We start from the raw sequence: 26,644 nt of genomic DNA, 5'->3' as shown, positions 1-26,644 counted from the left end.
AGATTATGCGTAGCAAAGCTATTTGATACATATCGGTAAAGGTATGAGATAGGTTAGATAAGACTATGTGGAAGAGAGCTGGTAATAGGTCCGAAGACAGCAAAGATTTCTCCCTGCTCAAATAACTTCTTTGTTCCAAGAGCCCCAGTTTAATTAACTTTGTGGGCTTGAAAAGCCCGATGTTTTAATTTCATCCATCTCAGATTTTGCAACTTCTGTTATTTCATTAGAAAACTACTATGGAGGGTTTCTCAGTGAAGTGTGGCGAAATATGCAAAATGCAGTGGTTTGAAAAATCTTCACCGGTTCTGGAAAAAACTTTGTCCAAATTCACTGGTTTTTTTCCATATTAATATTTCAAAGACTTGATTTTTAGGAGCAGTTTACAATTTTGTACCTAAAAATTTGCAGATACAAAATGGACACCCAGGTAGAGACCATTTTCAGATCTGTAATCCTACAGTGGACTCTTTTCTGACACCCATAGTTGAGAAAGAATATACATATTAAGTACCACAGTACTGGTATGTATTAAATAAAAACACACCTATCGATTATGAGATTGGCAGTTTGAGAATATTAGCAAAGCTGTGAGATACATAATCTGAAGTAATACTGACAGTTCACTGAAGAACCAACAATACTGAGGTATTACAGATTGCAGAGATTTATTCTCATCTCTACTTTGGTTTTAAAGCTAATATTGCTATAAATTCATGTGACGACAACACCTAAACCTCAGGTCATCTCATTTTTTCTGTCACCCCTGGGTGTCTTCACATGCTTAATCCAAGTCCATTAAGGAAGAAGTTAAAAGATACTTAAATGTTCTTTCCTTATTTAGTGAACAGCGCAGTGGTACAACTACAGAAACATGCTGGAATTCACTTAGTGCTTTTCCTCAGAATGCCTTAAAGAGCATCACCTTGCCGCCAGTAGTTCTTGACATGAAGCTGATCCCAGGGTGGACTTAGAGCAGTGGCAAGAGACTCAGCAGAGTTCTTTTGTCCCATAAACATTGACACTCTCTGCTGCTCTCTGTAGCACAGTTATCGCTCCTGAAATGTGTCCTGTATGTAAAGATCTGTTCACAGCCCAGAAGGTCCCTGCTTTGCAGTACCCACTGGTAACTGACGGTCAATACTGGAAGGCAGGATTTTCTGCATGTGTAGTGATCACTGATGACAGGGAAAGCTTATGCAAAAATTGTGGTTCATAGATATGGCTCTGCTTGAGTGAAGAAAAACTGATCTTTTATTGAGTTTATCCTTCAAGGCATGATATGTTGCATTTCTGATATTGCAAAGGAACATAGCAATACTGTATGTGGTATTCTGTGCAGCCAAGTACTGTAGTCCTTACTCAGATTTTACTCAGGAAAAACCACCTTTGACTTGAGTGAGAATTTGCTTGATTAAGGGCTGATCAGAGTGTTTTGAATCTCACCAGCATTTCTTGATGCTAATGTTGGGCAACAGTTCTCATTGCTAATTTGTCTGCCTCCTTGGCCTTCTCCTGGGCTCTGGATCTGCTTTTGCTGTGCGTTATTCATAGCTTACATTGCTAGTTCAGACTCCTTCTCTTTGTGCTTTTCATTTCCAGCAAATATTTTGCAGCTATTGTTCTGCTGCTGGTAGATGTGCATGGAACCTGGTATGTGGAACTTGAACCTCAGCCCAGATTTAATTAACACTGTTAAACATGATCTCACTATGGTGCTCAGAAGGAATTTTGCTGACCCTCTTTTAATGAAGCATAAATTTGTTTAATCTGATGTTTTTACGTTGCAAAAATATAAGGGCTTGATTCACAAATCTTAACACCAAATGCTTCCCCAGTAAAATAGATGGGGTAGCACCCATTTACAACGATCATAAGGTCAATTATAAATGCTTATTCTGACCTACAATAATCATCCAAGAAAATCACTAAATGTGTCTGCAGTAACATCACCTTGTTTTGTAGTTTTAATACTGCTTTAAAGTAAGATATCCTGAATAATAATTAGTACCAAATTATGCCATAGCCTTCTAATATGCAGCAAATCTAGCTAGGTTATCACTCGTATGTCTTATGAGCCATACCTAGCCATGGTTTATCCTCTATTCATGCTGCAGGGTACGAAATTCCTGGGTGCCAACCTGCCTATGGCAACCTAGAATTCTCCAGGGCAGGCTCGCAAAATCTTCACCTACTCTCTGGGACAGGTAACTAATAAATGATGTTATGTGAAGTTTTGCTTTCTTTCCAAGTTTCTGACGTCTGTAAAAATGTTTCATTTCTTCATGTCAGTCTGTAGTCTCTCATCATTCAGTTGTGCTACATTTTCTGAACTAGTGGAATAAAAGCAGATCTGTTTATTATAGTACTCTAGATGCTTGCTTCAGCCAAGCCTGTAATAATTGTTATTAAAGTGTATAAAAACTGAAAGTTGTTTAAGAAGCTGCAAAATCCACAGCTGCCTACTATCAGTTAATATTTTTTTCTGATGGAGTAGTTCTTATAATAAAGATTCATTGCATTTCATTGTTGATGCCACAGATATCTGGGCAGCTCACCCACCTTTCTTAATTACTGGTATGTATATATTCTCTCTCTTGTATCAGGTTTACATTAATCTTTGGTCTTCTGAAGTTAGGATTTTTTCAATCCTGTAGGTACAGAGATGTTGAAAGGATGGAGGAGTTTTGACTAATTCTAGTTTACATCCCTATGCAGCACATAATATAAGTTTAAGTAGTGACTCATTTTTCCATATTTTGCTTAGATTCTCTTCTACTTTTCTCCTGAATATACTCTTTGTTCTTTATTGCCTGACTTTATTTCAAGAGGCAGGTATGTAGAAGAAATGTCATTCACTGATCCTATAGTTTTCAATGACATATGAAATGCTGAAATATATGTCAAAGAATGAAATTAATTAGATAAAAAGTAAAGACAGAGTAAGCTTTAGATTGTCTTCTTTCAGTCTATTGATTTTCTTCTAATAATTGTGTGAATTTTCATTTTAAGAGTGCCACCAGCTTAGGAAAGACATAAGAGAGATTCTTTTGGTATTTTTTGGCACAGCCTACACTCCGTGGAGTGAAAAAAACAACAATCTTGTAAAAGTGGTTTGCATTCCTGTTTTTCAGTCCCCTGGGTCTCTGCACATGCACTCTACTCTTTTCTGGGTTTAGATGAGCTTGACGCAAAAATAGCTTTGCTCTGCCGCTTGTCCTTGTTAAAAACAGGGGATGACCAGTGAAGCAAAATATAATGAGGGCACATAAAACTGTTTTTCAAAATGTCTGACCCTGATTCCAGTTTGATTGACTATTTGGAAGTCTTTTAAAATCAGAACAAATTCACACAGCCACAGTGCAATCACTGAATTTGATCTTATGTGTTGGTTTTAAATGGATGTCCATGGGGAAGTTCAGAGTCTTGGGATGACATTTATTAGCCTTTCCATAGGGATGTCTAAAAAAAAAATAATCTTTTTCTACCATCGCTGTCTATTTCTAGTTCTTACTTTCAAAAGAAAATAAGCTTACTTTTATGGAGGGCTATATCACAGTTTATCTCCAAGTATATCAAAGCTTCAAATGCACCAGTCCAGGATTTTAGCTCAAGTTATTTAGCCATTTCATAAAAAAAAAAAAAGTCACCAAAAGATAATTTTCATTTCCCTCTCTGCTTTTTAAAAAGCTCAAAATGATCTAAAGTTTTAGAGAGATTTTAGTATTTCCTGAAAGCTTGCTTGTTTCTTTCCTGTTGATTAACTCAAATCTTAATCATACTGTTGCAACATATCTAGACTTTAAAAATTTATCTGGAAACTTGCTTTCCAATTATATTGACAAACAACAGCTTGCTGAAGAAACTAAAAAAACCCATTTGTTTGTGAAAATGAAAGACAGTGAGTATGACAATTGTCAGCACTTACAAAATGAGGAGAGATTCTATTTTATCCAGCCTGATGCACCTTAACCTTTAAAAAAACTAATGAGAAAGCAACAAAAATTTCAGCAAGAGAGTTAAAAAAAAATAAAACAAGATTCAATTCACCCAGAATGCTAAAGTAGCTGATTTATAAGGAAAAATAAAATGTTGCCTGTGTTTAGGTAATCCACATCTCAGGGCACAAGAGGAATTTTTGGGAAAGTCTGTAGCAATGAAGCTGCTTCCTCACTCTGCATGGTTCTTCAGGGTGCTACATCTGCAGGGTAGGTGGAAGCAGAGGCCTCCTGGGCCCCCTCTGAAGCAGCACGTTGTGTATTCCTTTTTCACATGAATAGTGCAAGTGTCTTTTCAGCTGAATACCTCCTGCCTGATTTGGTCCCTCCACAGCTGCAGAGGCTTCTTCATTTACTGTCTCACTACAAAAACTACAGAAGAACTAATGCCAAGGTGCTGGACTGCTAACGCAAGTTTGGAGGAATGCAGTCCTGTTCCCTCTCCTTCCCCATACATCCACCAAAAAAGGTGACAAACAGTCTTACACTGAAAAGCCAGTTCAGCTGAGGAAGCAGGATAAAACAGACTTGACTGAACTAATAAATCATGACATTAGTTTGGGGGGAAGGTTGTATGAAATGACTTCACAACATGCTGAGCAGTGGGGAACTTGCTAGAGGTGAACTCATTTATACTCTTGCAGAGTAGAAGACTTCTCAGTTAACAAGTCCTAAAATATTGTGCTGCAGTGTATAAAACAAGGTAGGGCTTGAAATAATTAGCCAAAGATGACAGATGGCAATTCTTTTCTCTTTTTTTCCTTCTCTTCTTTTGCTGTAATATCAAGTTGATCAAAGAGCTGAGGATCATTTGTTATTGTTGGAAAACTAAAAATATCTTGAAATATTCAGGCAAAATAACTTCATTCAGATAACAGCCAGTAGCTCCCATTGTTCCTGTTCAACATCTTATACATGACTCTGTGTAGTAACAGTTTCCCTCAGGATCTGAACTACATCTGCACAGCTAAGAATCTGGGTGCCTCCAGGCTAAGGTGTATTATTTAATAAATGTATCAAATCAATTTATTAATTTATTTAATTTCATTGTTTATTGTGTTAACAAACCAATGATCTATTCTACTGCCAGAAAACCTCCCAAAGAGTCCCTAAAGCTCACCTGTGTGGCACGTTGCTTTAGTAGTGTCATACAGCTGTGTGTCACGGGGGAACTAAACGATAAACAAGGACTGCAGTTGAACTGCACCAATGGCTACTGAAAGTGTCTGAGTGGTCAATGGTGTGTCTCAGTCTAAGCAATAGTAGCATTCTCTCCTATAGTTTTAAGTAGTAATATCTGGCAAATGTCAGCATTTTTTTAAAGACAAGAACCTATGCCTTCAAGTTAGAGACACAACACAAGCTTCTTTCTCACAAAAAAGGATCAGAACACAACTGTGACCACATGTAATTAAAAAGCAAATCCAGTAATTTACTCAAAGCAGGTAATATACACTCTTAAAAGGGAAAAAAGTAGTGGCATCTGCAGTTCCTCCTCCTCCCACGCCCAGCAGTAATTCCATCTAACTGGTCCTGTAGCCAAAAGAGTGTATTTAATTTTTTCAACTACGTAGCATAACCCTTCTGATGGGAAGTGCTAAGCCAGCCCACCAAAATGAGTCCCTTGAGCTAGACGCAGATGAATTTCAATCAGAGGAAAGACAAAAGGATTGGGAAAGGAAGGCAATAGCTATGGTGAGAAGAGAGATAACCTCTGTCCATCAACCTATATCTGGATGCTTTATACAAAAAGAAAAGGGAATAAAATTCATTCTCTAGTACTAAAGCACATTTCTTTAGGACTCCCCTACCCCATCTCCAACCTCAGTCCTTTAATAGAAAGAATAAGATAAATTTCAGCTTCCCTTTGTGCAGGGGGTTTCACCATTCTCATTACGTGTCCTGTTACAAATAAACAGCACAATTCAGGAGGTACCACATTCCTCTTCCAGCACAGCTTGATCCAGATGAATCAGGAAGGTAAACAGACAAAAGCAAAAGTGAGAAAGGTTTAATAACACAATTAAAATATAACTTTATAAGCTTGTGAGCTGATGTGGCAGGCTGCTTTCAGTAATTTCCAGAGGGAGTGCTTATCCGTGACTACAAACCAAAGCAATCTAGAAGCTGGCCACTCGAAGCTGTAAGGAGATCTGCTGCAACCAAAGGCGGTTTGCTCAATCGTCTGGAGAGCTCTTTTTGGCTTCCAAATCATAAATTGAAGTCTACCTTTAATTTTGCTACCTCAATTTCTCAATACCTCTCTCTTTTTTTTTTCCACTCCTTTCTCATCACTGCTTAGTAGTCTGGATTCCCCAGTGAGGTGCAGTGCAGACTGCTAGGACTCTGCCAGACATTAAAAAGCAGGCAACGTCTGTTCAAAAACTTCAAATCACTTTCTGTGGGAGGCAGCCCCCCCCAACAGCCTTTGTTACAGCAAGAAGTGTTTCAGCCTTTTCTGCTGCTTTTCTTATCCTTCCATACCCTGCAACTTTACATTGTAACTCACCATTTCTCCCAGCCAAATGTTTTGTGGAAACATATCAGCCTCTGGAAAGCCAGAAAATATTGTCTCTTACAGAGATGAACCTTCTTCTAGAGTCATGTCAAGAGGAGAGTCTGGGCAGCAAGCAGTGTGAAGATCCCTTCATCCCTAGGAATGGTCAGCATCATTATGCCTCTGCTGTCTTTAACAAACACTGGCTGAAGTTTACCATGCCAGAATTTAACTCCCTTCTCTCCCAGCTTTGCCAGCAGACACATTTCAGATGTGGTCCAGAGCACTAGGCAACATTTGGACAATGCAGACAATTTGGAGTAAGGCATAAACAAGAGCAGAGTCCTCCATTATCATGAGAAAATCTTACCTCTAGAGACTAAGTCAGAAAACATATATTACTCCTTGAATTGCCTGCTATTTTTCTTCACTTGCAACCTTACCTGTTAATCCCTTCATCTTCTTAGCAAGACAGAGGAACGAATAACAGGGAACAGTCCTTATGAAAACTTCTGTAGGATCAATTAACTGAACCTAACAGATTGCTTTTAAGCCACTGACTCTGAGAGTCTACCTGCAGGAGCTGAAATCAGTTGGTCCCCACAGACTTCAGGGATCATAACAGCTTCTACTGTTTGGCTCTGCTTTAGTGACCTTTGAATTTGGGCACAAGGGTCCTGCTTTTTTGATGTGCACTGCATTCATTTCTCACATACAACCAGCCTGACTACACTCAGGTATTTAACCACAAAAATGTCTCATAAGAAAAAGTGGTCATCTTGTTAATAGGAAACAGAAATGTATTTTGAAGACTCCAGATCCAAATCAAGTTAGCAGAAGTATTAAATCAGTCCTCAGAGCTCTGGCTCAGCTCTTCAGGCTCTGTGCAGCCCTGTACGAAGCCCAGCACTGGGCCAGCCAGTGCAGCTGCTCATGGTGGATGGTGCACATCTGGTTTGTAAGTAGTGTTCTTCCCTCTCCATGAGCTGCACTGCACCATTGATTTCTTAGTGGTCTGCACAATAACATGCTCCCTAGATGCAGGTCTGGATTTTCACTGTTCATTTTCATTTGCCCTTTGTAGTTTTCAAGCACACTGGGGGAATCACAATCACCTGCTGAAGAAACTTCATTTAAAATAACCAGAACACATTTAGTATGGATTTCTGAAAGCTGTGGTTTTATTAATGGTATTTCTATTCAATCCATTCAGAGCCTTACATTATGGATGCTACCTTTAAATAAACCACAATTTGTATGTCTTTATTATAAGCATATTTCAAAAATCTTACCGTATTCCACCAACAATATGGTATTCACTTAAGACAGCTCAGTGCTGACAGCTGGTCCTCTAATGGATTTTTGCATGTCAACATGTAACTAAATTTTCATATCTTAATCACCTCATATTATGGTTACTATTGAATGCTCTTGGATAGATGTGTCTACAGGCTTTGGATATTTGTTATAGAAGTCACCCCTACTGCAATGAAAGGCTGTCAGGTCAATATAACCAAAATATAATTCAGTTTTAATTTTAAGAGAGATCTCTCTTTTCTGCCTCTTATGAATAAGCCCATCACAGTTTAGAAGAATTTACCATATAATATCTCTTGCCTGGTCTGAATTTTTAATTGTGAAATTACGCAACAGTCAGATACTCACGTACTAGGTAAAGAAAAGCTACCTTCCAAAATCCAGAGATACTTCTGTTTTAAGGTAGCTGTATCAGCTCTCCAGGTGCTGTAAATAAGCTCTAATGCAAAGGATCTGTCCCACAGCACTTAGAACTTCAACTGCTAAACATCTCTTTCTTCTTCCCCACCTCCCTTCCAAATCTTTCTCTTTAATGTTTCTGATAAAGCATCCTCTTCTCTGGTTTAAATTCTGCCAGAATGCCTGGAACCTGAGAAAAGGATTCTGTTACTTGTTTTATGTGTCCATCAGTCATCTGGAAACTATATGAGCTCCAGATTTGGATCACCCACACATTTGTTCTGAAACATATGTACAGGTCTTCCCTCTCACAATCCAAACCCATCCTCAGGTTGTTTATTTTGAAAATGAGTACTGGAAAGAAAATTCAATTGGTTTATTACTTGCAAAAAAAAACCTCCAAAAGCTGTCTATCTATATATGTGTATGTGTATATATCTCTATAGGAAGGAAAGATCTGCATGCAATTTGACAGACAGACTGTTCAGACTCCAAGTGTAGAATATTTAACGAACTTCTTTGAAAGTAATGGAGAAATTTGGTGGATGTGCCGTAGTGAAAAAAAAACCTGAGACACCTTGGTGAAAATTTGCAAAAAAAAATAGGTGAGCTGAACAAAGGGTGTGTGAGCCTAAACTTGTAAGAAAACGCCTATTGGAGAACATCGATACACATTTGCTGAGGCATTTCTTTGGGTACAAATGAAGCTGCTGAATAAAGAACACAGGAGCCTTGGGATTTGTCGACTGGCTTCTGGGTCTGAGCTGCCAAAATGTAATCTATTTCCCCAATAAAACAAATTTCAAGTCTGTAGTTGGATTCTCAGAATCTGGATCTAGACTTTGTAGTTTGATCCCATCCCCCTCCTAATCAGATGGGGTAAGAGCAAGGTTAGCCACAAAAACTGCAGACAGGGAAAATAGTTTTGGCATTACCCTTTTGAAACAGTGACCCTGAGCGTGTAACACAAAATCAAAACTTGATTAACATAGAAATCCAATTACTGCTTCATTAAAGATCTTTCATCAATCTAGAAAACACTCGTAAAATGTTTGGACTTGATTTCCCAACAACTATAAATCTAAAAACATTGTTGGGGGGTCAGATTCAATGACACAAATATCATCTCAAAGCTATTACTCCTAGGCCAAGGTATGGGTGCCTTTCTTGCAACATTTCCACCCTGGGCAGCATGTAGATCTAGTGTGACCCATGCCAGAGACATGCCCCGTGACCAGCAGCAAAGCTGTTCTGGAATAAAATGTCCTGGGTAATGTAGACCACCAGCCATGGATCAGCAGGAGCTGCTGAAGCCAAAATTCCCTGGTAGCCCCAAGATTAAGTTGGCAAGACAGTCCAGCACCATTGAGTAGCAATGCTGCACACTGAGGACATGTTGGCATCTCTGCTAGCTGCAAATGTCCCCAGAGTTCTCTGCCACCAGCTTGCTGCTCCCTGGCATGTGAGCTCTATGTCGGGAAGAGGTCCCACAGGGCCTTGCCACCTGGCTGACCGCCCTCATCTCTGTGATGATTTCTGTCAGTGCTCCCAAATTCTGCTCCTATGAAGACCGTTTTTAGAACGTGACACATCGCAGACATGAAACAGATATGATAAATGCTTTAAAAGTATTTAGTCGTTCTTTTTTGTGGGCCTCCACACAATCTAAGCAAACAAGAAAGGGAATACTATTACCTCATCTCATACATACGGTACTGAGTCAGGAGGAGGGGGAGTTATCTGATGAGATGTGGTTGTCTACATCTGAGCTACTTGACTAGATTCCCTTTGTAATTAATGGAAATGGGTACTTCCAGATTTATGTCACCTCATCTAAAAGTAAGCTTCTAAAATGGGTCAGATTAATCTCATCCTGATAGTGCCTGCTGTCATGACTGACTGAGAATGGGAGCCACAGCAGACCAGCAGTATTGACATTCTATGATTTGCTTTTGGTCAGGTCAGTCTTGCCTTAACTCACTCTACCTATATTAGACATTTGGCAAAGCCAGGTACCAGACTCAGAGTCGCAAACCCCAGACCAGGTTAGTCCCTACTTACATGTTCCTTCTCCCAAGGCAGGATGTATACCAACAAAACACAACTAGTTTACTCACGATTTCACAGCTTCACTAAAACATCTGTTTCACTGCCCAGAATTGAGAACGTTCGATATGTTTTTTCAGTATATTTGACATGGGCATCTATCTAGCCCTCATTTTGCATTCCTTTCACTGCTAATTTCCTTCCTAACGCCATTAATCATATCTTAGAATCATAGAGCCATAGAATCATAGAATCATTAAGGTTGGAAAAGACCCTTAGGATCATCAAGTCCAACCGCTAACCTATCACTGCCAGGTCCACTGCTAAACCGTATCCTCAAGCACCACGTCTACCCTTCTTTTAAATACCTCCAGGGATAGAGACTCTACCACCTCCCTGGGCAGCCTGTTCCATTGTTTGACAACCCTTTCGGTGAAGAATTTTTTCCTAATATCCAACCTAAACTTCCCCTGACGCAGCTTGAGGCCATTTCCTCTCATCCTATCGCTTGTTACTAGGGAGAAGAGACTTACCCCTGCCTCGCTACAACCTCCTTCCAGGTAGTTGTGGAGTATGATAATGTCTCCCCTCAGCCTCCTCTTCTGCAGACTACACACCCCCAGCTCCCTCAGCTGCTCCTCATAAGATTTGTTCTCTAGACCCTTCACCAATTTCATTGCCCTTCTCTGGACATGCTCCAGCAGCTCAATGTCCTTCTTGTAAGTGAGGGGCCCAAAACTGCACACAGGTACTCGAGGTGCAGCCTCACCAGTGCTGAGTACAGGGGCACAATCACCTCACTGCTCCTGCTGGCCACACTATTCCTGATACAAGCCAGGATGCTGTTGGCCTTCTTGGCCGCCTGAGCACACTGCCGGCTCATGTTCAGCCAGCTGTCAACCAACACCCCCAGGTCCTTTTCCTCCAGGCAGCTCTCCAGCCACTCCTCCCCAGGCATGTTTTACTCACTCCTAGAGCTGTGTGAAGGAATGTAATCAGTCCATTAATGGAGAATTTCAATAGTTCAAAAAATGGATTTGCTCAGAATTTAAACAACATTGCAGAACCATCTACAAAGCACAGCCCTGGTGTGGCAGGCAGACATGAAAGAGCTACTGAAGCAGTTTGACCAGTCAGGTAGAGACATGGCGTTTCCAGGACGTTCCAGTGATGGGGCAGCTGCATAGGTGTTTACTCCTAGGGAGTAACAGCTCAGGGAGCACCCTCTTTGTGGGCTCTCTAAGGGTAATAAGCTCTAGAAATCCTCTGGCACCCAGGCAACTGAACAGCCCCAACTTTGCATGCCAGCACTCCTCTGTCATCAGGCCATCTGCCAGGCAGATAAGCTGGCAGAAGATCAGACAGGTAAAATGAAAACCTGCTTGTTTTCTAGCACACCTTCCTCAGAATAGAGCCATTGCCACATGGCATCCTAGCTTTGCCTGAAATGCTCTAGTGGAAATATGTTCACCTGGAGCTTCTCCAGCCAGCACTACAGATGAATCTGACCGATGGCTGCAGGCTGAGGGAGGCACACGGTGTCTGTCTGCATTCTGCTTGTCGGCCTGCGCACACTTCTCTGGGGATGAAGCTGTGCAGAGTGGCACTGATGCTCAGTTGAATGTACAGGCTCGCAGAAACCTCTAGAAAAAAAAAAATCAATTTTGACCACTCACTGCCCTTTGTGGACAGATGTCTACTAGAGAAGGGGAGGTGACACCAGGAATGCAAACACCTCCTTGCTTCAACTCTTGTGCAAGCTGGGACGGCAAAATTTTAAGGCCATGAAAGTAGCAGGAGTATTTGGTGATACTTGAACGTGCCTGTACAGCCTTCTCATCTTTCTCCTGTAAAATAGACCTCTTTTCACTAACACTGTGGGAGTGTTAACTCCCACTTGGTAATACCTCCCCTGAACAGCCTCTAAATTGTTGCTGAAGATCAGCTCCAGCAACAGGATTGAAGAGTGAGGCTCAGCATCTCTGTGTAGGAGCGCTGCTTAAGGGAAGAGGGCTTCAAATCCCCCAGCAAGGAGCAACTCCGGAATTCAAACCAGCAATTACTGAGAGCATTACAATATTTGCGGGCACAAATTTCTGTGCCAATATATGTTTTCATATCTATTTTATATTTTCATTTGTATAAAGAGAGATAATTGGTGAATATAATACTTTGGAAAGTCTGAAGACCTGTTTTTAATAACCTTTAAAGCAGCTTCCCTTGAGAGGTTTTCTTTCATCATTCTAAATATTTAATATTGTACTTAACTGTCCTTGTTTTTAGAGAAATATTTTAATGAAGCAAAATGGGTAATGACTTGCAAACCACTGGCTGTAACAGGAGCAGGACTTTGGAGATGATTAGAAGAAATAGAGAATCGCCCATGCAAAACGTCCCACTCCACAGGATTTTTAATCCCGTCCTATAATTCCTCACTTCTCTCAGCTGTCAGAGTTTCAGGAAGTTTGCAAATAAGTCCTCTCTTTTCTCCTGGCTATACTTTTTCCATCGAATTATTTTTCTTAGTCTTTAAACTAAACAACTAATAATTACATACATATATATAAAAAAATAAACATACTTGCTGAATGCATATATATTCTTTATTTTATATATATAATACAGAACCTTGAGGGATAACTAACCATATAATATAAATGATGAATTAAAATATATTGATTTACCAGCATTAAAAAATTTGTGCAGTAAACTTCTAATTAATTGGTATGTGACAAGCAGAAAGAAAATGCAACTAGTTTGTGGAGTTTGTTGTTTTGGAGAAAAGGCAAAATGCAAAATGGTTGACTTCATGACTTTTGACTCTTTTTTTTTCCCTCTTTTCAACCCTGTCTAAATTACCACTACCAAATCTGCAGGCGTACGCAACAAAATTAAATACTCCTTATGAAAACCCCAGTCTTCTAGAATAAAAAACAAAACACAGCATAAGAGAATTCAGGCATGGCATTATGTAATACCACTGGAAGCTAACAGTAAGGGGAAGGTTTTCAGAGGAAGAATATCTATTTCATGAGAAATGAAAAAAAAAAAAAGCTCATGAAGTACCTTAGATTTGTATAAAACAAAAATTAAGCCTCTGATCCTGCTATTGAAGATACTAAATTTGACACATTGAATGTTTTCCTTCTTTCTACTGTTTCTCTTGCTTGCCTTGCCTTTGCTTCTTAGGTGTGTGTTCATACGTAACTGAACGCAAGAGAAAACAACAGGCTTTACCTTAAACCAGTAATATATCCAGATAAGGTTCAATTCATGCAGAAATCAAAACCATCCCGGGAATCCTGGGAAATCTGCTTACAGTGTTACAGCTATTAGCACCCATTCAATGGTTTCAGTCCCAGATTCAAGAAAATTTCCCTATTTGTGCCAATCATAAGCAAAAGTTTCATTGTGTCATTGCTTAGTTATCTATTTTTTCAGAACTTTCTTCCCTTAAGAAGGGTATTAAAGCAAATGGTTTAGTGCTTTCCCAATTGGGGTCTTGTCTTTTCTTTCTTTTCTTTTCTTTTCTTTTCTTTTCTTTTCTTTTCTTTTCTTTTCTTTTCTTTTCTTTTCTTTTCTTTTCTTTTCTTTTCTTTTCTTTTCTTTTCTTTTCTTTTCTTTTCTTTTCTTTTCTTTTCTTCTCTTTTCTTTTCTTCTCTTTTCTTTTCCCCTTTCCTTCCTTCCTTCCTTTCTTTCTTTCTTTCTTTCTTTCTTTCTTTCTTTCTTTCTTTCTTTCTTTCTTTCTTTCTTTCTTTCTTTCTTTCTTTCTTTCTTTCTTTCTTTCTTTCTTTCTTTCTTTCTTTCTTTCTTTCTTTCTTTCTTTCTTTCTTTCTTTCTTTCTTTCTTTCTTTCTTTCTTTCTTTCTTTCTTTCTTTCTTTCTTTCTTTCTTTCTTTCTTTCTTTCTTTCTTTCTTTCTTTCTTTCTTTCTTTCTTTCTTTCTTTCTTTCTTTCTTTCTTTCTTTCTTTCTTTCTTTCTTTCTTTCTTTCTTTCTTTCTTTCTTTCTTTCTTTCTTTCTTTCTTTCTTTCTTTCTTTCTCTCTTTCTCTCTTTCTTTCTCTCTTTCTCTCTTTCTCTCTTTCTCTTTTCTTTCTTTCTTTCTTTTCTTTCTTTCTTTTCCCATAAAAGTGGCTATAAGCTTCCTGCCATTCAGCATGTTCTTGTCAACATTATTTCTTTCTTTCTAAAATTTTTACCTTTCTCTCTAATAACTTGTATTTTAATAATGTTTCACTGTTACGTATCTACTACTACATCTTAAATAATCCCATCATAAACCCGGTGTTATTTTTCCTGTCTAATAATAATAATTCCTCTTAAAAACAGCCAGCCTGTTTTGTCAAAGTACGTGCTGGGACTTCTGGGTTTGGGAGGTTTTCAGGTTGCCACCCCATTTTTCCAGCTTGGGTGGAAATGAGTAGAGCTTTTTCTGAACTATAGTTTGCTGAATGAGAATAACTTTGATCTTTGAAGTTGCCTAATTTATGGCTTAGCCACTGGGGGGCTTTCTTATTTTCAACAAAGTTATAGCTATGCTTTACTACCCAAAGCATTATGTGGCAGACTGCATGTAGGTAGACTGTTTCAGTAAAGCTCATTAGAATAGGCTTGAATTTAATGAAAAGAATAATCCCATTCTGAAAGCAAAGAATTAAGAAAACAAACATTTCAAAGTGAACTTCAAGGGAAAAAAAGGCTGAGCTTGAAGTTAAGTTTATCCTTCAAAATTTTGCTGAACTGGAGCCCTAACACAAGCTTCTGGCTGACAATGCCTGCTAAACCATCCAGACCTGAATCCCAATGCACATTTTGGCATCTCAGACCAGCACTGCCTTCCACCTGATGATCAATATTTACACAGAACTCACATTTTGAACCCCAAGTTTCCCCACATAGACAGGTATAGGCACACAGGTATATGCAAAAGCAACTTCATTTGAGGAGTCAAGTGCTTTTCTCCTACCTAATCTTCACACAACAGACTCAAAGCAAGAAGGTACCTACATGAGATAAAGTTATTGGAGGCCACAGACTTTCCTCTTTTTCCTCTTTTATTAAGCAGTCTCCAGCTATTACTGACTTAAACATTCCTGGCATTCCCGCTATATTTGTATCCCTACAGTCCCTCTTCCTCCCAGAGGTCAAACTCTGCCTGTGGCCAAGACTTCCCAGTGCAGCAGGATGTTGTAACCTCCCCTGACCTGCATTAACTGCACTTGCCCAGCATAGAGCAGCAGCCTGGGCATTTTTTATCCAAAATCATAGCTGGAGGACTTTCTTTCTACTTTTTGTACAAACCCTAGTGGTTAGGTTTTTAGAGCAGCAGAAGACGGGTTCAAATCTTTTATCACTCTAAACAGTTTTAAAACTGTAACTCCCACTTCACAGAAGAAAATCCAAGTTGCAGGTTACAGGAAGAAAAACTGACCACTATTCTTTCCCAAGATGACTAGATGAGTAGCAAGAACAACAGACCAGAAGCAGAGCAAGTGAAAGGCAGTTTGGTGCGACAGCATCATGAATGAGGACATGCAGAAATGAGCAGCATGGGTTCAGATTCTCGCTTCCCTAGATAATTTGGGGGGGTTATTCACCAAGTGAAATATAAAAACTTAAAGATTGCATTAACTGGAGCTGCATTAAATGTCTGAATTAGAATATATTATTTTAAGAGAATGAAACTACAAGTGGTAATCTAAGTATAACTGTAACCACGCAATATGTGTAATTGAAATAGAGCACTGTGTTGGCAAAACATTAGACTGTTTCCTAGCTCTAAGCTGCATGGATCAAGCAAGAAGCAATTGTAAAGCTTTTGCATTAACTTACTGCAGCTCCTATCGCAGCTCGCAGAGGAAAAGACAGTCACACTGAAGACAGCTCAGATAAGTGTTGCTTGAAGAATGGCATGTTGTTCCCAACTCCATTGTCTAATTAAAGACCAAAACATTATTCTACTGAAGCTGATGGCAGTACTCCCTTGACATCAAAGGGAATCAAGATTTGCCATTCTTTTATGAAAATAATTTTTATCATATGATTAAAAACAAGCAAGGCAATTCACAATACATCGCATGGTAGCACTTTCGCCTCAAGGTGATGGCAGACTCCAGCTCTGTAGTGCCTCAGAGGTCCTACCTGGATCCAAGAGATCAGCTCCATATTGAGATTGCAGTATCTGAACCAAGTTACAGTCACCTCCAGAGATACCAGCTCTGACTGGAACCCCGTCCTGCTGTGCAACTGGCAGACATGCTAGAAGACTGAGGAGCTTACAAACTAAACAGACAAGGATAAAAGATCTCCATTGTGCAGATAAGAACTGAGGCAAGTGTAGACTGGCTCACCTGAAGTCACATAGTCAAGCTCCAGTAAAGCAAAGGAAGGATCCCCAGGTCCATTGTTGCAAATCCATAGGGATTATTTGGGTGCAGATGGCACTTTGACCTTCATAGTAAAAATTTTGCTTGGATGTCCTGGCTTCATGCTATCTTATGTCACCTCTAAAATAAATAGAAAGCAATAAAGTGAAAAACCTCCTCTCTCCAAATCCTGTGCCTAATGCTTTCTTTTGTCAGTGTAACTGAAGCTAGCTTACAAGCAGGGCATGAGTTCTTTATGAGTGAAAGAATTGTGAAAAATCAGGGGACCTGAGTCTGGGAAGCCTTTGCTCCCAAATAAGTGGAAATAAGGGGAAAGAGTCATAACTTTAAAATTACTATAATATTAATTGATTACCATTCTCTAGATGAAATACCGAGTGACATTTCTAGCAGCTCTATGGCCAGGGATTTGGGTGGAAATTGAATCAAATAAGACAAAACTTTATTTCTCCACAAAATATATTATAACTTGGATTATTGGCAAGGAAATATTTTTGAAGTTTATTTAAAGTTGCTGCTGTATTGATAAGTGCTACTTCAGTCAAAATATTTTAAGATAACTCTAAATGAAAGGCCCTGTGTGAAACCAAACTCTAGACTGTATTTTGTATTTTAATGAGGATTCTTTCACAAAAATATTCCATTATAGCTAATGAGATATTAGCAATGAATGCGCTAGAAAGGACAGATGGGAAGACAGTCAACTGTCGAAATCAGAAGATTTTCGAAGTGCAGTAAACAAGTTATTAAGCACACTTCTCTGGCTTAATGTCAACCTATACTGTAGGGAATTGGTCAAAGAGTGGATCATGAAAAGCTTTTTGTGAGCAACTAAATCCTACAGCTGTGGTCTTTGTTTTTCTAGTACTTTGCAAGAACAGAAGGGGGAATTACGAAAGCGTCTATCGTACACTACTCATAAGCTGGAAATGCTTGAAACGGAATTTGATTCTACACGTCAGTATCTTGAAATAGAATTGAGACGTGCTCAGGAGGAACTTGAAAAAGTAACTGAAAAACTGAGAAGGTTAGTTACTAACTTTTTGAAATAAACAGTTATTAGGAATTTACAGGTGAATGTGTTAAAGATATGTACGTAAGTAAAAATACAAGCACAAAGTCTCAAATATATATAATTTATTATTTATTGACTACACATTGTGTTTTCACATTGAGTATATATTTTCACTTAATATGTATGACATACAACAGGAAGTTATTTACATGTGATATGAAAGATGTGTCTGTATTGAAAATAAACATAGAAATAGAAATATATGTACATAGGTACATATATGACTTTTACATGTAAGCATACCTGTGGGTTAGTGCCACGTTGTGTTACACATAGAAAGGTTATAAACATACTATATATATATACTTTACCATATATATACAGATAGATTTTTTAATGCATTTGGCTGCATATTTTTCTGTCGTTACTCTCCATTGCACTGATAGAAGAAAACCAAATTCAGACCTCCATCACTCAAAGCTGAGACTATGTTCAATTCACGTAGTATTATGACATTTTGCATTATGCTATAGCAAATCGTTTGCTTTTTTTGTCCCAAGTAGAATGGAATGATACTGAAAACCTATTATTTAAAATTGTTGAAGCTGTGGTACAATGCTATTGTGAATGAGGGGCCCAGTTAATGTTAATGACAAATTATAACAAGCATGCACTCCTGACATTCCTGGCACTGATTAAAATGGTCTGTAATCTAGCTTTAAATTTATCAGTGATACTTAATATCCATTTTTTCATTTGTCTGCAAAACTTCTGAGCTTACAATTATCCATTTATGCAGGAATGTATTTGCATTTCTTGTAAGGACTTTCCTAAACTGATGTAGATAATTGAACTGTTTGATTTAGTTCATTGGATGAGTCAAAATGAAATTCAGAATGAATCATTCCAGGGCTATACCCAAAGAAATATTTTCAAGTCTTTACAGAAGCAGAAACCACCAACAAACTGAGTCAACCAAACCATTTTGTGCAAATTTTAAACAGAAAGAGGATGTAACACCTCAAATTAGGAAACATCCTCGTGTGATCTTATAATTTAAATGCTTCCCTAACTGGGGAGGTTTCTTAAAACAAGGCCAAAATCAGCAGGAGTCATGATGATCTTGAAATCTACACATATCTATTAAAAGCAGTCTGAAGATTCTCCATATTGTTTTCTTGACAACAAAATTTTTCCTCTCACTTCCCTTAGGGCAGAGCTATTGAAAGTAACTTCGTTCTTGATGTAGTGTTGTTCCAATGTATTTCAGCTTTAAGGACAGGGAATGCTGGTACTTTTTTCTCCTGAAACATTATTTCAGGCACAGCTGCCATAAATCCTGCATCTTATTTAGCAGAGGGGCTGACCATCCCACTTCTGTTAAAAATAAAAAGGGGCTTCCTAGTCAGTAGGAAGCCTCATATCAACTTCATTCTACACTGATGAGTTAAGCACCCTTCAAAACTTAGGCCAGAAAGTCATTTTTTTGCTCGTGGCAAGGTCTAGCACTTGTACCAAACATCAGATTAGTAGAACTGACTTTCCAATATTCTAATGGAGCATTGTACCATATTATGAAGAAAACTTATATTAAAAATTATGTTTCAGGCAGGTGATTACTCCCCTGAAGACATATCATATTGGAAGCCCAAAATATTTTACGAGGTGAGCTTTAAAAATGTTTCTATTGAGAATAGCAAGGCATACCACAAGTTGAACAACTAGATTTCTCAACCTGGAGAAGGATAATGTCTGAAACAAAACTGTTATCCAAAAGTGTGTCAGCAACACATCACAGAGGAAGATCAGTGTGAGAAAAACAAGGAGCTAGAATTAGTTTCAATAATGTGCCTCTTGCTTTATTCACTGCACAGGGAGAGAAATTAAACCCCCCCTAATAAATAAGGCCTGTGTAACAAGATCCCACTTGCATACTAGAGAACATTTCTGTTTTTAAACTTCTATTACTGTTAAGTGAAGAATTCTTCCATGAGGCTGAATGGCCATCCTTTTCTGTTCTTTTCTGAAAGCCTTTATTGACTTAATTTATCCAGAATTACCTGTGTTGCTGCTAGGCCTCCCCTCTCTTACCCAAGCAGGGAGTCCATTTACATGGCTTGCTGGTCAAGTTTTCAACCTCTCTACAAATATTTAGGGGTGGCCTTTTCTTTTGGGCTCAGTGGGAGCAAGATCAGGGCAGCACTCAGTGGGTTTGAAAATATTAACTGTGAAGCATAGGTTCAGCTTTGAAAAGTGACTGAAAACAGATTGGGGATTTCATACACCTCACAGTGGTCCCCTACCTGACATGATCAACATGGCTTTTTTAAGGTAAAATTTAAAAACTATTCAAATACCAGTCTTGGAACTAAAACTCATCTCCAAATATCACTCTGGATTTCCTGTTTTAGACCCCAGCCTGGGTAGCAACTTGTCAAGGTCCCCACCCTAGCTTATACCAGAGAGTAGAGTTATTTTAAGACATGAGAAATAAGCCCATACAAGCATGTATTTAACACTGAGATTAGCCCCCACAGATAATTGTTTCACCAAAAGCAAGACATTTCATGGATTGAAGGGGTGTTCCGAACAGGAATTCTGTACCTGTATTAGCTTTGGAATAAATGGGGAGAAAACTCTTTTGTTTTCATAAGGAAGATGGTGCAACTTGTGATAACAGAGAGGCAAAAGGTTTTCTGAACAGGAAGTTACTATTTTAACAGTCACCCTTCAAATCTAAACTGCACTCTGGGTGAAATTCTCTTCTTTAGAGAAAGTCAGCCCAAGCCTGTGCTTTACTTCAGATATATTTCATGGCCTTAGGAGTGCTTGAGACTGAGTGGAAGCAGAGAAACAGAGGCTTTTGCAGACTTCCTCTTTAGTGGTGATCTGCAGCCTTAGAAAGAAGTATGTTGTCTGCTGGGTTAGAGCACAGATATGTAATGTTCAATTTGGTCAGAATACTTTTCATCAGGCCCTAATTTATTTGAGAATCTAAACATTCATTTAATGCATGCACATATATGCACCTGGAGGCACATGGGTATCACCTAATAATACGGACAACACAAAAAGCTATCAAAAATTATAATAAGTTATTGATTCACAGGAGTTTATTCTTAAAACAGTTCCACAGAGTAGTGAATCTGACCTATTCTTCACTTTATTTACAAAGAAGCCAGATTTACAACATTAAAATTTGTTTCATTCTTCACAAGGTTCCGGCTATTGAGGTGTATTTTTTCTGCAAACAAGGTTAAGTTACCATTTGCTCATCTGATCATTTTCAAAGTGGAATAATTTTCCCTACTCCTCCTTTATTTTACAGTGTTGCTTAAAGATCGATATGATTACCCTCTTCCTCTTTTATTCCTTTAACACTTTCTTCTGTATATTTCTGGGTCCACTTCTCTCCTTGCCACCCACATTTGCTGACACTTCTTTTGGCACAGTAGATTTCCAATTTGGGTTTTATGCGTATATGTGCATGTGTATGTGCTTGTGTATGTGTGCACGTGTTTGTGCTTATTTTGACTTCCTTTGCATAATGTTCTCAATAGAAACACTTTTTGAAGCTCAGCTTCCTACTTACTGTGGATTTTTTGTTTAGATTGGATTTGATTTTACTGGGAAGCGGTCAATTTTTTTCAGTGCAAAATGAATGTGTTAGAGAACTAGGGTTTGTTGGCTACTTTCACCTAAACATACAACAGAGGAAATTTGATGGGCAAACACAAGAGAAATTACAAGGAGAGAAAATAGATTGTAATAAGCTTGTGCAAAACCCCTCTACCATCTACTGCATGGAAGTGTTGCCAGCCAGGAACAATTATATTAATGGTAACTGATCTTCCAGTTACCCATATCAAAACAGTGCCAACAGAAGCTGAGAAGCAAACCCATTAATGCATTGCCACCATCATAAGCCAGATATCCAAGTAACAATTACTGCTGGCAATTCATGATCTTAAAGATATGTAAAGGGAACCTTCAATGTCCCCCTTGAGCTCTCCACATAGGTCTATATTGCAGAACAGACTGGGGTACAGAGAGACCTGAGCTAGAAAAGTCCTGAACCAATTTTTTTTTCCCCTCTTCTTTCAGGAATTTATTCAGATGCTTTTGAACCTATGCAAACTTTTAGGAGGTTGCAGTTGCTAAAAGTTTACATCCGTTTTACACCACCCCTAGCTAAGCCACAAGCTGCCTAGGTGCAAAGTGTGCTTAACCCGTTCTATTTTGCCTTACTAGCGAAAAAGTGCAGCCTGTAACAAACAAGGTATCGGGGCACCTCTGGTCTCAGTCAGCAGTTCCTATCTTATTTTTCTAAATCCTTGTTCCCTGCGCCATGGCACGCAGCCTTACCAGCAAAACATAACTATGTTAGTGCTAAGTAGCTGTTTGCAGGCAAAGCCAGTTTTAAACCTCCTTGCTTCCACTGGTTTACCAAGATCATCTCTGCCTTCTCCTTTGCCATGAAAAGCTGGGTACAGGGTACCCTAAGATTTCTTTCTGTTGTGTTGATTCTGCTAAATAGCTATGAAAATCCCAGGAATACCTCGAGCTGCAGAAATAAATGTCTATACAGAGGCTTAGGAGCAAATGCTGCATGTAAGAGGAGCATGGACTATGCAGAGATCCATAAACTTTAGTTAATCCTTTAAGTCACCTGGACATCTATGCAATTTCACTGTGAGAACTGGTCAATAATGACTAAGCCGTAGGTTAGTACAAGTCTCATAGATTTTCAGCCTATTTGTGTCGCCACCTTAGCAAACACTTTTTACCACAGATCCTCCTTACAGGGAGGAAATGTCTGCTCAGCAGCCCTGTAAAATGTATGCGACACTGAAACTTCCCCCAGGCTCATAGTGTATGTTTGAAACGGCTGCCCTGAGTCTGGGCTGAACCTTGGTTACTCTGGGGAGTTGCACCTGTGGGGATGTCATTATTTATGCCTACAGAGCAGCTGCTCTCAACATAGACCTCCCCTCCCAAGTCCGTGCAGCAGATGTTATGGTACTACTGGGAGCCCCAGCAGGAGGTCTGCATGCCTCAGGAGGGACACCATGAACCATTGGCCTGCGCCAGAATGGAGAATCTTGATCATTTAACTGGAAAGAAAATCTCCATGGCAACAGATGCATGGAGGGGCCTGAACCATCACATCACTTCACTGCCATGAAGTGGAGGGCTGGACCTCTCGATCTGCAGCCATGGCAGATCTTGCTTCTGATTTCAACAGCCACTCCTAGCCATAGGATAAGCCAAAGAGACTTCTTTAATCCCAGTCCCTTCCTGATCATCACGGAAACTACACCTGGATCCAGGCTTCTTGGAGGAAGTGGTTTTCTGCTGAATGAATTTGTAATACATCTCACACATTATTCCATGTATTACATTTCACTCTCTCAGTGAAAGTACTTGCCCATTACCTAAAATCAACTCACCACTGAAAATACTTTAACCTACTGACCTAAGATTCTCGGTACAAACATATAGATGTATTCAGGCAAACTTTTCACAGCTGAGCTTCTAACATTTGCTTTACGTTGGTTATAAATCCTGCTGAGGTGATATGGTCAAACAAGAACAAGGAGGTACCCTCCTTACCTTCTGTGAAAAGAAAGGCACAGCTACTACCAAAATAGCAATGCTTTTCCCATAGGCTATGCAGCTTGTTCATTACAAAACCAGGGTTACCATCTAAGCAACCTAAAGATGTACAGGCTGAAATTTTTCTTTGGTGTATCGCTCTGGAATAAGGAGGGAAGTTTCATTTTTGTAAGTCCATTCAATCTCTCAGTGCTGATAAAAATAAATACCCATCTTTTCCAGGCTAAGCTATCTAAATGTATTTCCTGAAAAAAGAGGATATGTTTAGCACTAGAGAGAATAGGCAATTCTTTGCACTTCTGTCAAAAGAAGGAATATTCTAAATTATGTTGTGATGGTGCCTGCATGTTGCTTTTGCTACAGTCATTAGGTTTCTGCTGCAATTATCCTTATTAAGGGAGCTCCATAAATCTTTTTCTGTACTTTCTAAGCATACGGCTCAAGCTTACTCTCTAACATATCATTCCTGAGCCTGATGTAAAGCTATAAGCTCTTTGTGCAGGTTTCCATTCTGTGATGCATGTCTGCACACAGATGCAGACATCATTTCCTGATGGAATTTGCTGCTAAATCTAGCAAACAAACATGACAAAGAAATTTTGCTTAGGAAGTAGGTAGTAATTACTATTTCAAAGGCAACCACTGACTGGCCACAGGAGTGATAAGAAAATAGACTTCAAGTAGTGCAAGCCAAGGTTTTGTACTGATGTGAAAATTACAGATTAAAAAAACAACATGAAAAACAATGCATTAAATTACATGATATCATCTCTATTTTAGGATACAAAACAATTACCTAGCCTTACAAAGAATTAATCAGGATCTGGAGGATAAACTTTATAGAATGGTAAGTTATCATAAGTGAACTTTTTTTATATATTAAATGTGGTTTTATGGTTCTTAAGTCATAGGACAAACACATACATAGCTGTCACAAAAAACCCTCACTCACCAAATGCAGTATGCTGAAAAAAGATATATAACTTTATTGGTATCATGATCTAGAGCTGAAGCTGTGTATGACAGCATAGCTCCATCAATTTAAATGGAGATTGCATTGGCTGATGATCTGGCTGAGAAAATTGTACCTTTAAAATAATTCTAGTTAATTTAGTTAATAACTTCATGGGTTTTAAATATTTATGTTTTCATTAAGTAACAAATTTAAATAAGGTAATCCAAGGCTTTCTCATGCTTCTTAGAGACTTTCACTCAGCTTTTATTAAGTGATTTAATAGAGCTTGGATGGTCTGACTGTTATATGCTGTCATAACTATCAATCTCAATGTATTAATTCTGATCTGCATGTGTCTGCAACCGCAATGTCAATGTCACTGTCACAGGCCAACTAGTAATGGAGTGAGGAAATCTCTGTACCATTTATGGGCTCCACATCTAGGACTAATATTACAAGACACAGCACCATTCATTCAAAATAGTTTGATATTAAAAAGAAATGGCAATGCCTTTAGTGCCCTGGCTCATTGCTAATGCTGCTGGGACATTATACTCACTGTTGGGAGAAAATTTACAGAGAAATGTGAGGGCAATATTTAAAGAGGAAGGAACAACAGTTTTGAACTTCCACAGTTCTTTAGGTCATGAGCACAGCCTGAGCTGCTTCCTTCTCTCTCAGCTCAGTAGGATCAGTCATCCCCTGCTCCCCTCCTGCCCAGCCCCATAGTCAGCGTGGCCTGGGCAAGCACAGTGCATACACACAAACAGTCTATTGGTCCAGGCAGAGTCCTGATGTACAACTATAAGATGTTAGGATAAAACTACATTTTACATGTCTTATAAGTAACATTTGCACAGGTGGGCAGCTTGGAATGAGGGGAACAGATTATTGTGCTTTGAGAGTAAATAGGGACTATGGCAACATACTGGAGAGACACCAGACTTTACTAAAAAATGGGAAACAAATTTTTGAAAATGTCATCATTCTTATCTCAGGAGCCTGTTTAAATAGGTGACAATGAATAGAGTACTCATGCTTTTGTAACTGGCTAACAGCAGGGCAAAGTTACAGCTGAGTTATAGCTGATGTTTGTTCATAAATATATGTATAAACACTGTACAAGCATAAATCACATTTGATCTCATGTTACTGTTTTTTTTTTCTCCACTCTTCTTTTGTTATTTTCTTTTTCATTTTACCCAAATCACTTCGGGATTTTGTCTTCATCTGTGGCCTAATATTTATTACATTTGCGCTACAAAAGGTAAATAAAGTAGAAGAATTCTGACTGGTAAATGAAGTAAAAAGATTAGAATCAGATAGAAGGACTGCAAAAAATCCATTCTTTTTCATCAGATATTTCAGATTAAAACAAGGAATATTTGAATGATGTTTCAGCATCCACTTCAAACTCTGAGCAATGATTTCAGAGCACAGCACTGAAAGAAGGAAGACTGGTTCCATGGAGCACTGCACCTTTCTTTATCCCACTAGTATGACAGTCATCGAAGGTAGTTTTAGAGGCTTGAGGAAGATCAACCAGGCTCTGTACACCACTTAACTCCAGACTGCTTTGCCTTCTGAAACACTGAAACCAAAGGCACAAAACAAAACCAAGCAACTGTCAGGTGGAAAATCTATTAAAAACAAAAAGATGGTGAAAATAGTACCATATTTGATTTAGATAAGACAAACCATTTGATTTTCAGGGCTCTCTAAAAACCCTCAATACTTCAGAGAAAGTTGGGTTAAATAACAGCTGGTCTGTTTAATCAACAGCTTATGGTGGACTGGGCTCTTCGATACCTTTCCCTTTCCTGCTTAGGAGGAACAGCTGTTTTTTGGGGTTTTTTTTTGGTCTAATTTAGTCAGTTTGTCATTCCAAAACCAAATGCCTTTCATTTCTCTACTTTTATACAAATTCAAATAATAAACCATGTGTTTACCTTCTCCCTCTCTCCCGTACCCTATCCCTCTATAGACATATGCAGCCATGTATACATGCACACACACATATACACACACCCAGATCCTTACACAAGTTTTGACCATTTAGTGTGTCCAAATGCAACAAGTAGGGAAAAGAAGACCCCTAGGGCAGTAGTCCCTTGCTCCATGTACCTGTGGGTGAGCTGGGATGCTCCCAGAAGACCCTTTTCTCCCTGTCCTTACAGGTGACCCACAACTCCCCCTCTCCCAGTGACTGGCCCCAGATCACCACCACTAATCTAGGACTCCACCTTGGTTTCCTTCTTCTAACGTTTTTGGGCATCCTGGATGTTAAAGCCTTTCATGTCTACTAGTATAAGGGATATAAAAAATAATCATTAATTCATCAGCAGTCACAGAAAAGAAGCTGAAGTAGCAGTTATTTTTCGTCTAGGCTCTGCTTCTTTTTGAGTGCTAACCTATAA

The 26,644-nt window shown here is 38.9% G+C and overlaps 1 protein-coding gene across 2 annotated transcripts in view; it reads left to right on the top strand.

Annotated features, from left to right (window-relative positions):
• Positions 1-26,644, top strand: part of BEGAIN (brain enriched guanylate kinase associated) — a 156,520-nt gene that overhangs the window by 77,932 nt on the left and 51,944 nt on the right. The window contains exons 3-6 of one of the 2 annotated variants that reach the window (XM_075103912.1): positions 2,118-2,207; positions 17,507-17,668; positions 19,265-19,321; positions 24,053-24,119. In XM_075103912.1, coding sequence (XP_074960013.1) covers positions 2,118-2,207; positions 17,507-17,668; positions 19,265-19,321; positions 24,053-24,119 — 376 coding nt within the window. The remainder of the gene's footprint in view (positions 1-2,117; positions 2,208-17,506; positions 17,669-19,264; positions 19,322-24,052; positions 24,120-26,644) is intronic. The other variant, XM_075103913.1, reaches the window with a different exon arrangement.

Source organism: Phalacrocorax aristotelis, chromosome 9, assembly GCF_949628215.1.
Source record: "Phalacrocorax aristotelis chromosome 9, bGulAri2.1, whole genome shotgun sequence".
Lineage (NCBI taxonomy): Eukaryota > Metazoa > Chordata > Aves > Suliformes > Phalacrocoracidae > Phalacrocorax > Phalacrocorax aristotelis.
This window is presented reverse-complemented; position numbering and strand designations above follow the sequence as displayed.